Source organism: Hyla sarda, chromosome 2 (genome assembly GCF_029499605.1).
Source record: "Hyla sarda isolate aHylSar1 chromosome 2, aHylSar1.hap1, whole genome shotgun sequence".
Classification (NCBI taxonomy): domain Eukaryota; kingdom Metazoa; phylum Chordata; class Amphibia; order Anura; family Hylidae; genus Hyla; species Hyla sarda.
This window is the reverse complement of record NC_079190.1, coordinates 226,429,617-226,443,386: the sequence shown is the minus strand read 5'-3', so window position 1 is coordinate 226,443,386 and position 13,770 is coordinate 226,429,617. Positions and strand designations below refer to the sequence as shown.

The following is a 13,770-nucleotide window of genomic DNA, read 5'->3' as shown; positions in this document are numbered from 1 at the left end:
CAGATTTATCACTAATCGAATTATGAAGATCCAGCTTATGCAGTCTGAGTGTGCAGGATTTCCAGGCTCAGCTGTAACATTTATGTGCATATGTGCTGCAAGATGCCATACGAAACCTGTATACCTCTATGCCCAACCATATCAGGTCAGAGGCAGTACAACAGAGTACTTTACCTAATCTTAACTAATCCCTTTTCTCTAATATTGTAATTACATATATCCTTATTACATTCGCATATGTAAAGTTTTATTCAATTTCAACAATTTCAAAAAGGAGGGAAAAAGCAAATTGGACATAATGTCACACCAAACTCCAAAAATGGGCTGGACAAAATGATTGGCACCCTTTCAAAATTGTGGAAAAATAAGATTGTTCTCAAACTCACCTGGGGCAAGTAACAGGTTTGGGGAATATAAAAAACACACCTGAAAAAAAGATAAAAAGGAGAGAAGTTCACTTAGTCTTTGCATTGTGTGTCTGTGTGTACCACACTAAGCATGGACAACAGAAAGAGGAGAAGAGAACTGTCTGAGGACTTGAGAACCAAAAAATTTTAACAATCTCAAGGTTACAAGTCAAACTCCAGAGATCTAGATTTGCCTTTGTCCACAGTGTGCAACATTATCAAGAAGTTTCTAACCCATGGCACTGTGGCTAATCTCCCTGGGCATGGACAGAAGAGAAAAATTGATTAATTGATGAAAGGTGTCAACGCAGGATAGTCCGGATGGTGGATAAGCAGCCCCAAACAAGTTTCAAACAAATTCAAGCTGTCCTGCAGGCTCAGGGGAGCATCAGTGTCAACGCGAACTATCCGTCGACATTTAAGTGAAATGAAACGCTGTGGCAGGAGACCCAGGAGGACCCCACTGCTGACATAGAGACATAAAAAAGCAAGACTACATTTTGCCAAAATGAACTTGGGTTAGCCAAAATTCTTCTTGGGAAAACGTCTTGTGGACAGATTAAACCAAGATAGAGCTTTTTGGTAAAGCACATCATTCTACTGTTTACCAAAAATGGAATGAGGCCTACAAAGAAAAGAACACCGTACCTACAGTGAAATATGGTGGAGGATCAATGATGTTTTGATGTTGTTTTGCTTCCTCTGGCACTGGGTGCCTTGAATGTGTGCACGGCATCATGAAATCTGAGTATTACCAATGGATTTTGGGTTGCACTGTACAGCCCAGTGTCAGAGCGGGGTTGGCGTCGAGATTTTGGGTCTTCCAGCAGGACAATGACCCCAAACATACGTCAAAAAGCACCCAGAAATGGATGACAACAAGGCGCTGGAGAGTTCTGAAGTGGCCAGCAATGAGTCCAGATCTAAATCCCATTGAACACCTGTGAAGAGATCTTAAAATTGCTGTTGGGAAAAGGCGCCCTTCCAATAAGAGAGAACTGGAGCAGTTTGCAAAGGAAGAATGGTAAAACATTCTGGCTGAGAGGTGTAAGAAGCTTATTGATGGTTATAGGAAGCAACTGATTTCAGTTATTTTTTCCAAAGTGTATGCAACCAAATATTAAGTTAAGGGTGCCAATAATTTTGTCCGGCCCATTTTTGGAGTTAGGTGTGACATTATGTCCAATTTGCTTTTTTTTCCCTCCCATTTTTGCTTTTGTGCCAATACACACAAAGGGAATAAACTTGTGTATAGCGAAACATGTTACTGCAGTCCTTTTCTGTGAGAAACACTTCATTATCTTGAAAAATTTCAGGGGTGCCAACATTAACGGCCATGACTATACCTGTACCTTTTTGGATGCAGGGCTCCTTTCTAGACAAAGCTAGTGACAGACCATAATCTATGTGTTATGTTCTGTATTTTATGTAACAATCTGCACAATATACAGATTTCATGATGTCAAATCAATGCAAATAAATAGTTTAACACTGCATGAAATCAGTGTATATGGGATGTGTAATTGTATTCTTTTAGACTATTTACTGATAACTTTAGTTTGAGTGTTTTGAGGTTACAGAGCCTCTTTAAAAATGTTTTTTGTTTACTGCTGCAGTGTGTTTTATAAAAATGCGCAAGTGTAGCCCACAGCACTGTTTAAGCTGTTTTTTTATTTTTTATTTTATTGCATTGCCTAATGCAAACAAAAAACACAGCTTACATTGGGCCCCCATATGTGCTGTGGCATTTACATGGTCACCTGCATTATGGATGGACTCCAGTACGGTCTTTCCATTTATTTCTATGTATGTTTTATATGTACAGTGGTCACTCAACATACGATATTAATTGGTTCCAGGAGGACCATTGTATGTTGAAACCATCATATGTTGAGTACATATGTCTATGGAAAACTGGTAATTGGTTCTGGAGCCCCGGAACCATTGTATGTGGAGTACGTATCTCTATAGAAAACTGGTAATTGGTTCCAGGATGACCATTGTATGTTGAGGTCCATATCAGCAGGGAGTGTTTTAAAGGGGCTTTAGACGCCGCTGTCAGCTTTGACAGCAGCAATCTAAAGGATTAATAGCTGGCTGCGGCGTTCAGCGCACGTCGGCTATTAAAGTGCAATTGTCACCTACGTACCTGTACAGTTACCTTTACATATAGCAGATACTGATCCTGCTTGATTGACATGCAGAGCTCCATGCTAGGAGTAGAGAGAGAGACGTGCCGCTTCAAGAGTCGGCCGGCCCATCCAACTGTGGCCTGGCGTCAGAATCAATAAAAGAATGTGAGTAACCCGCTTTTACTTCATTCTGCTCTATGCAATGGTAACTGCACCTCTGTACCTGTACAGAGGTGACAGTTTCGCTTTAACCCCAGCTACAGGAATCTGCTGGGGGCCGGCTCGGGTATGGTGCGCGCTTGAGTGAGAAGCTTGTGCCATACACTGTTTGCCGTCTCATTAGACAGCAACCGGTTAAACGGCTATCCGGCAGGTGCTGAAGCAGTCAGCGCTGCTTTATAACAGTTTTAACGATGGCCTTGACACACAGCAGCATCATATGTTGATGCTGCCTTCAACATACGATGGGCTCTGAGAGGCAGTCATATGTTGAAACAATCATTTGTTGGGGGAATACTGTGGTTACATGAATGAAGGTGTTTTGTATTGCTAAGAAAATGCAGCTGTAAGAGATTTAGACAAATGTATTTTTATCAAGAAATAAGTTGCATATTGTTGAAACTATTCCTAGTAACATTCTTGTATTCTGCTCTTATGTTTTCATAGGGTGTGACCTACTGCGGAGAGAGTTCTGCTAGCAATCTAACCATGGCAAATGTACCTTGGCATGAAGAGGTGGTTAATTTTGTCCAAGAGTTGGCAAATATGCTACCAGATTATGAAATTGCATGTGAACATGAACACTCAAATTGTATACTGATTGCTCATAAAAAGGTGGGTACTTCCTACACAGAATTAAACTTATTACAGTGAAACCTCTCCAGACTACCCCCTTACCTAGACCCTATGTTCGGTGACAAATGTTTAGTTCCTCATTTATTATGTATTATTTGAGAACCCCCCTCCCCAGAAGACTGTTTTTGTAGTTGTCTCAAACAGGTTTCACTGTCTTTTTATTTTTTCATTAGTATTACTTGTTACTGTATCTGATGTTCAAAATATGTTATTATATAGACTTTAAAACTGGTATAGATTAGTGTTTTCATATAGTTCCATACTGCATAATTTACTCAATACTTCATATAAGACAAAATGTAGAACACAATTTCTGGTGTAGATTTATAGTCACTCAAATTAGCCGCTCATTCTAGTGATTGGTTGGATTGCTAGGTACAGAGGCCAACCAGATGAGTGAAGTAATTTTTTTCATGGTTCTATAGCTACAGCAAATCTATAAAAATCCTTTGGGCACTATTAGGACCAGTATTTCTGCATTCTGACTTCCTTTTTCTTTCTCTTTTGGGCAAGTACAATTTAAACCTTATTGGTGGACATTAATCATAACTAGTGGCTGCTCATAACAACCAAATATTTTCTCTAAGGCCTTTTAACCCCTTAACGACAATGGACGTAAATGTACGTCATGGTGACGTGGTACTTAGCGCACCATGACGTACATTTACACGCCGCCATGATCCCGAGCACTGGAGCGGTGTTCACGTCATGCCCGGCAGGTCCCGGCTGCTATCATCGGCCAGGGACCCGCCGGTAATTGCGGACACCGCGATTGCGCGGATGTCCGCCATTAACCCCCTCAGATGCCGTGATCAATACAGATCATGGCATCTGCAGCAGTGCAGTACTTTGAATGGATGATAGGATCGCCCGCAGCGCTGCCGCGGGGATCCGATCATCCAGCATAGCGGCCGGAGGTCCCCTCACCTGGCTCCGGCCGTCTCCCGGGGTCTTCTTTTCTGGTCTGAGATCGAGCAGACCAGAGCAGAAGATCACTGATAATACTGAGCAGTGCTATGTCCTATACATAGCACTGCACAGTATTAGCAATCAACTGATTGCAATGAATAGTCCCCTATGGGGACATAAAAAGTGTAAATAAAAAAATGTAAAATGAAAAAGGAAAAAAAATGTGAAAAATCCCCTCCCCAATAAAAAAGCAAAACGTCAGTTTTTCCCATTTTACCCTCAAAAAGCATAAAAGAAATAATTTAATACACATATTTGGTATCGCCGCGTGCGTAAAAGTCTGAACTATTAAAATATTTTGTTAATCGTCCCGTACGGTGAACTGCGTAAACGTAAAAAAATGAAGTCCAAAATTGCTTTTTTTTTCACATTTTATTCCAATTTTTTTTTTTAAATGAATAAAGTACAACCTAAGCAAAAGTGGTACTGATAAAAACTACAGATCATGGCGCAAAAAATAAGCCCTCATATCGCCCCATATACGGAAAAATGAGAAAGTTATAGGTGGTCAAAATCGGGCAATTTCAAACATACTAATTTTGTTAAAATGGTTTGAGATTTTTTTTTAAGCGGTACAATTATAGAAAAGCATATAACATGGGTATCATTTAAATGGTATTGACCCACAGAATAAAGAAAACATGTCATTTTTACCGGAAACCGTAAAGTGTACAGCGTGAAAACAAAACCTTCCAAAATTTGCTAAATTGCGGTTTTCTTTTCAATTTTCCCACATAAATAATATTTGTTTGGTTGCGCCGTACATTTTATGGTACAATAAGTGATGTGATTACAAAGTACCATTGGTGATGAAAAAAATAAGCCCTCATATGGGTCTGTGGATGGAAATATAGGAGAGTTATGATTTTTAGAAGGAGAGGAGGAAAAAAACGAAAATGCGAAAATAAAATTGGTCTGGTCCTTAAGGCCGGGACTTTGACTAGTTCCTTTGGACTCTCGTACTTTTCCCAAGCGCTTTTTTTTTTTGATAAATCTAGTTTCAGTTAGAGTATTTCTGTAATGCATTGTTCATCTGCTCTAATTTAGTGGAACCTGCTGTTTAAAATACCAGCTTTGTGTAGCCATGATGTCACAGCGCCCCTCATCCGATTACTTGCTGCAGCAGTGTCCCGCCTCAGCTAGTGATTGGTGAGCTGCACTGTCATTTCCCCCGGCTGTAGACGCTACACTGTGCGGCTCAGGGATAAGCAGAGTAACCAGCTGTGGAGCAATGAGGAAGCGTAGGAAAGGAAGTTTTTGTTATATGATAAGGCAGCCTAAGGACAAATGTAAAATAATAAATTCAACCCGACAACCCCTTTTAAATTCGGTATGTCTGCAGTTTTTATTCTATAGTGTTACTTAGTGCGTAGACACAGACAACACAGACACATTAAAACTGGGTTCTGGAGTAATACAACTGGCTTTTAAATCCATAGTATTTTGTTGGGCTTTTGACAACTTTACTATTTTTACTCACGTGTATTGAAACAGGACATGCCTGCACATCCACAACTTGTACAACGTTCTAATAGCTTTCCAGCATAACTTCAAAAACGTACAGGTTGTTAGTGTACCTTATAATCAAAACGTCCAAGCCCACTCTGGCAGAGAGCACATGTAGGTGTTCACACTGGTGCGGTGCTCTGCGGTGGCCATTGTTGCTGTGATGCTTTGTCTGTGGGGTGGTATGTCCCAGAGCCGGGGGGGGGGGGGGGCTTGGTCAAGCAGCCCCCTGTGGGTTGGTGTTGTGCCGGCAGTGGTCGCCACCCGGCGCTACACCAGTGTTAAGTTGCCCACTGTTATCAGGTTACCTTGACGTGGCGAGTTGGCTTTCATGTTTTGATCAAATGGTACACTAGTTGTAGTTTAGTTTTTGATATTATGCTGAGAAGCAATTAGATCATTGGACAAGTTGTAAATGTGCGACCATGTTCTGTTTCTCTACATGTTAGTTTTAGTTTTTACAGTGCATTTGGAAAGTCTTCACTCCATATTCCATGTAGAGAAAGTGAAAACAGAATATTAGGCATTTTTGCAAGTTTATTAAAAAGGAAAAGCGATGCACTTAGTTGAAGCACCTTTTGGGAGCAATTGCAGCCTCCAGTCTTCCTCACCTGGATTTGAGAATTTTCTTGCATTCTTCCCTGCAAAGCCATTTTCTTGTCTCTCCAGAGATGTATGGGCCACTCAAGGTCATTCAGAGTTATGCCTAAGATGCTTCAGTATTGTGTACCTTTTGGCCCAGAGCACTGTGGGTCAGGTTTTCATTAAGATTATCTCAGTACTTTGCTCCATTCAGCTTTTCCTCCACGCTGATTAGTCTCCCTTTCCCAGCCACTTAAAAACACAGCATGATGCTGCCACCACAATGCATTAATGTAGGGGATGGTATTGGGTAGGTGATGAGCGCTTTCTGGTGTCCTCCAGACATAACTCTTCAAATAGGGGCAAAAAAGTTTAATTTGGTTTCATCTGACCAGAGAATTTTAGTTTTTCGCAGTCTGAGAGCCCTTTTTAGATGCTTTTATGTGTTTTTTTTATTAAGAGGATTCTTTTGGGCCTCTCTGCCATAAAGCCCATCTTGGTGGAAAGCTACAGTGATCGATGACCTATTGGATGTTTCTCCCATCTGCACACAGGATCATTAGAGGTCAGCCAGAGTAACCATGGGGTTCTTGGTCACCTTTCTCCCCTGATTACTTAGATTGGTGGGGTAGCCAGCTCTAGGAAGAGTCCTGGTTTTTCCAAACTTCTTCCATTTTAGGAATTTTTCAGGTCTCTGTGCGCCTGGGAATGTTTAGTGCAGCAGAACATTTTTGTACTTTTCTCTAGATATGTGCATTCACACAATCCTGTCTCTGTGCTTTGCAGGAAGTTTTTTTCCTCATGGTTTTTTATTATTCTCTTTTATGTATTTTGAGCTTTGAGACCATAGATAAATCTGTGTCTTTCCAAATCATGTGCAATCAAGTGACTTTACAATAAGTGACTCCAGTCAAGATGCAGAAACATCAAAGATGATCAAAAGAAATGAGACGCCCAAAGCCTGTGGCATAGCATTAAACAGAGTTGCAATCGAAAGGTCTGCATGTAATTTCCACCAACTTTCCCTGCTTGTCCTCAGTTTATAGAGCTTGCCTACTTGTCCGCCCACACTTTCTATATTTTGTCTCTAACCACACATTAGCTGCGGGGACAAGACCAAATTCTTCACCCCAAAATATACACATTTTGTAACCAATGTATATTACAAATATACATATAATTCTATCTTCATTCTATAAAAAGTTTTTGCAAGTGACAGGTACACTTTAAATAACAGTGATTTGCCTTACTGATAGAATGGATATGGGGAAAAGGTTGCCCTACTGAGACAACTGTTTTTATTCAGTTTTAAAATAGTAAAAAGGGCCTAAAATCTGGTAAAACAACAAATCTGGGGTTACTCACCTCTCTAAGCCAGCAGTAATCTCCATAAAAGCTCGGTCTCGCTTGAGAAGCTGATGACAAGTGACCATTGCAACCAATCAGAGGCCTTAGTGGTCATGTTTTGTACTACTGGCAAGAACAGAAGAAATCCAATGTTGATAATTAAAAATGTAAAGGCAGTGATAAATTACAATAAAGCCTATATGCTACTGAAACAGGAAGGCTGCGAAGGAGTATTAAAAAGCTATAGGAATTTATTTATTTATTTATTTTTTAAGAAAACTAACCCCAAAATGTTTTTTAACTACATAAATAGTAAAATGGTTAAATGAAAGTGTTGGCCCTTTAAAAAGTTTTTTAAAGGGAGCAATTATTATAGGTGATGAGGAAAAAGCAAATATATTAAAGGTAAATTCCCCAGTACATGTCAACTGTCAAAAGTACAGTGCTTCCTGAGTTAGACAAATCACCAGGTTTAGATGGCATTCACCCGATTGTTCTAAGGGAGTTAAGTATTGTAATAGCCAGACCCCTATATCTAATGTTCAAGGACTTTATAGTAGCATGGTCTGTTCCCCAGGACTGGTGCATAGCAAATGGAAAATGTAGTGTTAATTATAGGCCTATTAGTTTAACCTCCATTGTATTTAAGTATATATGAAAAGAAGACTGTTGCACTCATCTGTGATGTCTTGCAATGTTTCTTTATTGGAGCGTGCTCAGGACGGACAGGAGGAACAATTGTTCATCGCAGGAGAGCTGGATGGACGCAGCTACAGGTGTGGGAGCATACCACTGGCGGCAACTAGTTTCACGTCTGGAATGACTCTTCTTCCGGCCAATGCATCGGCCGGAAGAAGAGTCATTCCAAACATTGCAAGACATCACAGTTGAGTGCAACTGTCTTCTTTTCATATATACTTGAATAACGCTGCTGCTCACATACAGTTGGCACCCAGTCTCATGTCAGGACAGCCATGTCTAGCTTGATTTACATGAAATGGTGGATACCACGCTACAATCAGGCAGTGCCTGGTCCTATACACTTACCTTAATTTTGGAATAACCTCCATTGTATGTAGATTGAGGGTTTTCTAAGAGATGCTATATTGGAGTTTATCAATAAAAATTTTATGTATGACTCCATATCAGCATGGGTTTTTAAGGAATCGTTCCTGTCAAACTAACCTAGCATCAGCTTTTATGAGGAGGTGAGCTCCAGACTGGACCAGGTGGAACCGCTGGATGTGGTGTATCTTGATTTTTCCAAGGCATTTGATACAGTGCCACATAAAAGGTTTGTGCATAAAATGGAAAGGATGGGGCCTGGGGGAGAATGTGTGTAAGTAACTGGCTCAGTGAGAGGATGAAAGGGTATTTATTAATGGTATTTACTCTGAGTGGGTAACTAGTGGGGTACTTCGGGGGTCATTTGTGGATCCTATTTTGAAGTTCAACACAAATAATCCCCCTGCACATGGGGAGGAAAAATCCAGTCTGGGATTATGTATTAAATGGGAAAACACTGGGGACGATTGACATGGAAAAGGATTTAGGAGCTTTACAATAAATACATTTATTGTAAAGCTCCTGCAGTTTAACTGTAGCAACCAGTGTCAGGCAGCTGCGGCCAAGGCAAATAAAATCATGGGGTGCAACAAAAGAAGCATAGATTCCCACAACAAGGAAATAATTCTACTGCTGTACAAATGACTAGTCTTGACCACCCATGGAATGCTGTGTACAGTACTGGAACCAAGTGTAAAAAACAGATATTAGGGGAGAGTACAACTATTCCCTAATCTCAGGAGGGGGAAACTTTCTTCAAAGTAACTCTCTGTAGACATTTTACAGTTTTAGCGTTAGCTCATAAGGACATTTTGCCCATGTGTGAAGGGCACCCAACAATGGCCCCAAAACATTACACGTTGGCGTATATTGTTAAAAATGAGGGCTATGGCTGAAAAAATGGCACACCTACAGTGTGTTCCAGCTGGCCAGAAAATGGTAAATAAAAGATGTCACAAGAAAAGAAAGAAAAAGAAAAAGTGTGCAAAGATGTAGTGGAGTACTTGCTCAAAACAATGTGTGATTTCATTGTTATTCTTGGGCCACTGACCAACTATTCCACTTCTGCACTGCTTCTTATAAATTGTTGCCCGATGTGTGTTTTAATCCTCCAGTCTTAATTCCAGCACTTCCTATTAATGTACAGCAGATACATGGAAAAAAAGATAAATCTACATAAACATGGACATAAATGTACTGTTTTTGAATCCAGCTTTGCAAGTTTTGTTTTAGGAAGTTGGTGGGGGATAGGCACTATGTACACAGAAAATAAAATGTATGATGTCTGTCTATCTATCTCTTTTCCTGGTGACAGGAACAGCTAAAGTAGGTATTACCATCTCAAACATTTATGGCATGTCTACCTATTCTGTGGAATTTCTATTTCTAATGGGAATACACCTTAAAAACATTTTTTTACCCATGTACATAGTATTATGCGTATACTGATATGTGGTATTTTCTATGCTATATCCGTAATAAAATGGATTTAATTTAAGGCCAAGTTTAAAATATTAGAATTAAAGCTCTGGTGCAGAGAAATGTAAAATGTTGAATCATCTTTAGTGATGGTGTCTGGGATTTTGTATGTCTTGTCATACAGTGTTCTTTTCATTGTATCTTTTATTTATTTACATATGATATTTATTTGTAGTCATTAACTCTGGTTATCACAGCACCATACTCTGATGAACAAGGTCATTTATGATACTTTACTTTCCGATGTTACACCAAGTAATATGAACGACGATGTCGTAGTTAAAGGGGTAGTCCAGTGGTGAAAAACTTATCCCCTATCCTAAGGATAGGGGATAAGTTTGAGATCGCGGGGGGTCCGACCGCTGGGGCCCCCTGCGATCTCTCTGTACGGGGCCCCGGCTCTCCGCCGAGATAGCGGGTATCGACCCACGCACGAGGCGGGGGCCGACACGCCCCCTCAATACATCTCTATGGCAGAGCCGGAGATTGCCGAAGGCAGCGCTTCGGCTCTGCCATAGAGTTGTATTGAGGGGGCGTGTCGGCCGCCGCCTCGTGCGGAGGTCGACACGCCCCCTTCCCGCGGGCTGTCGGGGCTCCGTACAGGAGATCGCAGGTGGCCCCAGCGGTCGGACCCCCCGCGATCTGCAACTTATCCCCTATCCTTAGGATAGGGGATAAGTTGCTCACCACTGAATCACCACTGGACTACTCCTTTAAGTAATAATTTGGTTTTGTCCAGATAGGCAGTGAGTGTGAGTAGCATTCACTAGCACAGTGATCATGACGTGTGGGTACTTCGCGATCAGACATCGTATCCCCTATCCTTTGGATAGGGGATAAGATGTCTAGGGGCTGTTTCCCTGCTGCACCCAGCGTTCATTTAGTGTGTCAGGTGTAGTGCCGGAGGCTCCTGACATTACAGGCACGCCCCCTCAATGCAAGTCTCTGGGAGGGGTTGTGATGGCAATCATGCTCCCTCCCATGGACTTGCATTGAGGGGGCGTGGTAGTGATGTCACGAGCCTCCTCCCTGCCTCGCCAGTCATCCAGCATGGAGCGAACTTCGCTCCGTGCATCGGATGTCTGGGGTGCTGCAGCCAAGATCATGGGGATCTCCAGAGGCGGGACCCCCGCAATAAGACATCTCATCCCCTATCCTTTGGATAGGGGATAAGATGTCTAGAGGCGGAGTACCCCTTTAAACTGTTCTCCTGTGAGTTTTGTCTTCTTAACATGGAAGATTAATTGTGGTTTATGCACTGAAAAGTGCCTTCCAATATATTTAGCTGATATTTCAGCAGCGGACTTGAGGGGGCAAGCATTCAATTTGCAGGTCTTCAGCATGCCTTCTATAGATTCACAATACAAAGTGGATTTTTTTTCCCCACCATGTTTAAACCTGCCCTGTAACTTGCATGCATTATGCATATGTGCTACATCATTGGAAGATAGTCAAGACTTTGGCTTATAACTAATGTGCCAGAGCATGAATGGTGAATATTTGGCTTCTAGTAAAGGAATTTCACCTTCACAATGTGAAGGTCACAACCACTCTTCTCATAATATTCTATTCCATTATTTTTGGCATGTGTCTTAAGAATGGCTCTAATGGAAAGAGCCAGGATCGTGCCAAGCCTTCTTCACATTTGGAATCAGGTAGCAGTGTGCTCTGAGAGGCCTTTGCTATTTATGTTGTAGCTAAGTAAGCACTCTATTATCCGCTTGGCTACAATAGCCCTCTTGTGTTAAGCCTGAATTTATCAGCATACTCATCCTTATTGCTTTTTAAATGATTTGGCATTTCTAATTATAATACAAAATCATCTGTATAGACTCTCGATTTAGAGGGGCTATTACCAAAGCATTATGCAAAAAAGAAATGTAATATAATGTTATTGAGAGATTACTTATCCAGTGAATGTAGTAGTTTGCAAATGCACAGGCTTGTTTGGGTCTCGCTGCCAGAGATAAAAGCAGTCTGTTATTTCCTCGTCATTTATGAAACTTTAGGCTCAAGCGCTTTATAAACATGTGCACTAAAACACAGAACAAGCACAACACACTATATAGCAAAGTGTACACCCAGATATCAACACAAAATATAGCATAAATAGAAAAAGGAATTTTATTAAACCACTGAATACAAAACAGACAAATCAAAAAGTTCCCCATAAGGGGGACACCACAAAAATTGAGGGGGCTAGACGCTCACCCTCAAGGAGCACGATCAAATAATGTATAAGTCAAACACTGCAGGATGACCATAAGACATAATTTGACTGGATAAATGGGTGATACAATCTATATATATATATATATATATATATATATATATATATATATAAAACTGTGTGTGTATGTTCCAGCATCACGTCCAAACGGCTAAAGATATTAACATGAAACTTGGCGCATATGTTACTTATATGTCAACAACAAACATAGGATAGGTGATTTAACCCTATTTGCCAGGGGCGGGGTTTTTATTTAAAGTCTCATACAAGTCTTTGGGAAATATGTTACCTCATAACTTCCAAACGGCTGGAGATATTTAGATAATACTTGGTCACACATTAATTAGATGTCCACTTAAAATATAGGATCGTTAATTAACCCTTAACTACCCCCATTTGTGAGGGTCAGGGTTTTTGTTTAAAGTCCCATGCAAATCAATGGGAAATGTATGTTCCCACATAACTTCTGTACGGCTGGAGATATTTCAATACCTGGTACACATATTATGGGTCGGGATATGGGGTTGGGATATGACAACAATATATGAAAATGGGATATGAAGTCAAAAGCTTCCTCTGTTGATTTTCCTCCACAACAAGGATTAGGAAGGAAAAACCGGGCAACACCGGGTACTCAGCTAGTATAATATAATACACACTGCCTAACACCTATGACAGGGTACAAAAATATGTGCAAACCATAATATTTAAAGTGCTATAAAGGCAGGATGGTACAATGTAGATCTCTGTTTATTTGTACTGATGCCATGGGTATTGCTATCAAAGATTAGTAAAACCAGCATCTGCAGGATTATGAAAGGTAACTACGTGCTCCAGAAACCCCACACGTTCCGTTGCTCTTGGCAACTTCCTCAGGGGAGTGATGTCCATATCCAATAACCCTTTTGTATTGTTGTGAAAGAGTAACAGCTGGGGGTCACATGGCCAAATTACACTCACACTTGCTCAGGAAGAATCTCTTCCAGTACACAGTTCATTTCCTTTTAATTACTGATGATGTGATTGCCATCAGTCATCCATACTACAAAATATCATTATTATGGGTAACCTTAATACTGTACCACAATATTGATGTACCAAACAAGATAGATTCGCAGAAACATGAGCATCATAACTTAATTACTTACATATAGGTTGCGCTGTCTAGCTCCCCCCCGTATTACAATAATCAGTATGT

At 40.7% G+C, this 13,770-nt stretch overlaps 1 protein-coding gene across 1 annotated transcript in view; it reads left to right on the top strand.

The window, feature by feature from the left end:
* The window catches only part of TYW1B (tRNA-yW synthesizing protein 1 homolog B), a 183,889-nt gene that overhangs the window by 161,810 nt on the left and 8,309 nt on the right, over window positions 1–13,770 (top strand). Inside the window, 1 exon segment of the mRNA XM_056556476.1 lies at window positions 3,206–3,373. Coding sequence (XP_056412451.1) covers window positions 3,206–3,373 — 168 coding nt within the window.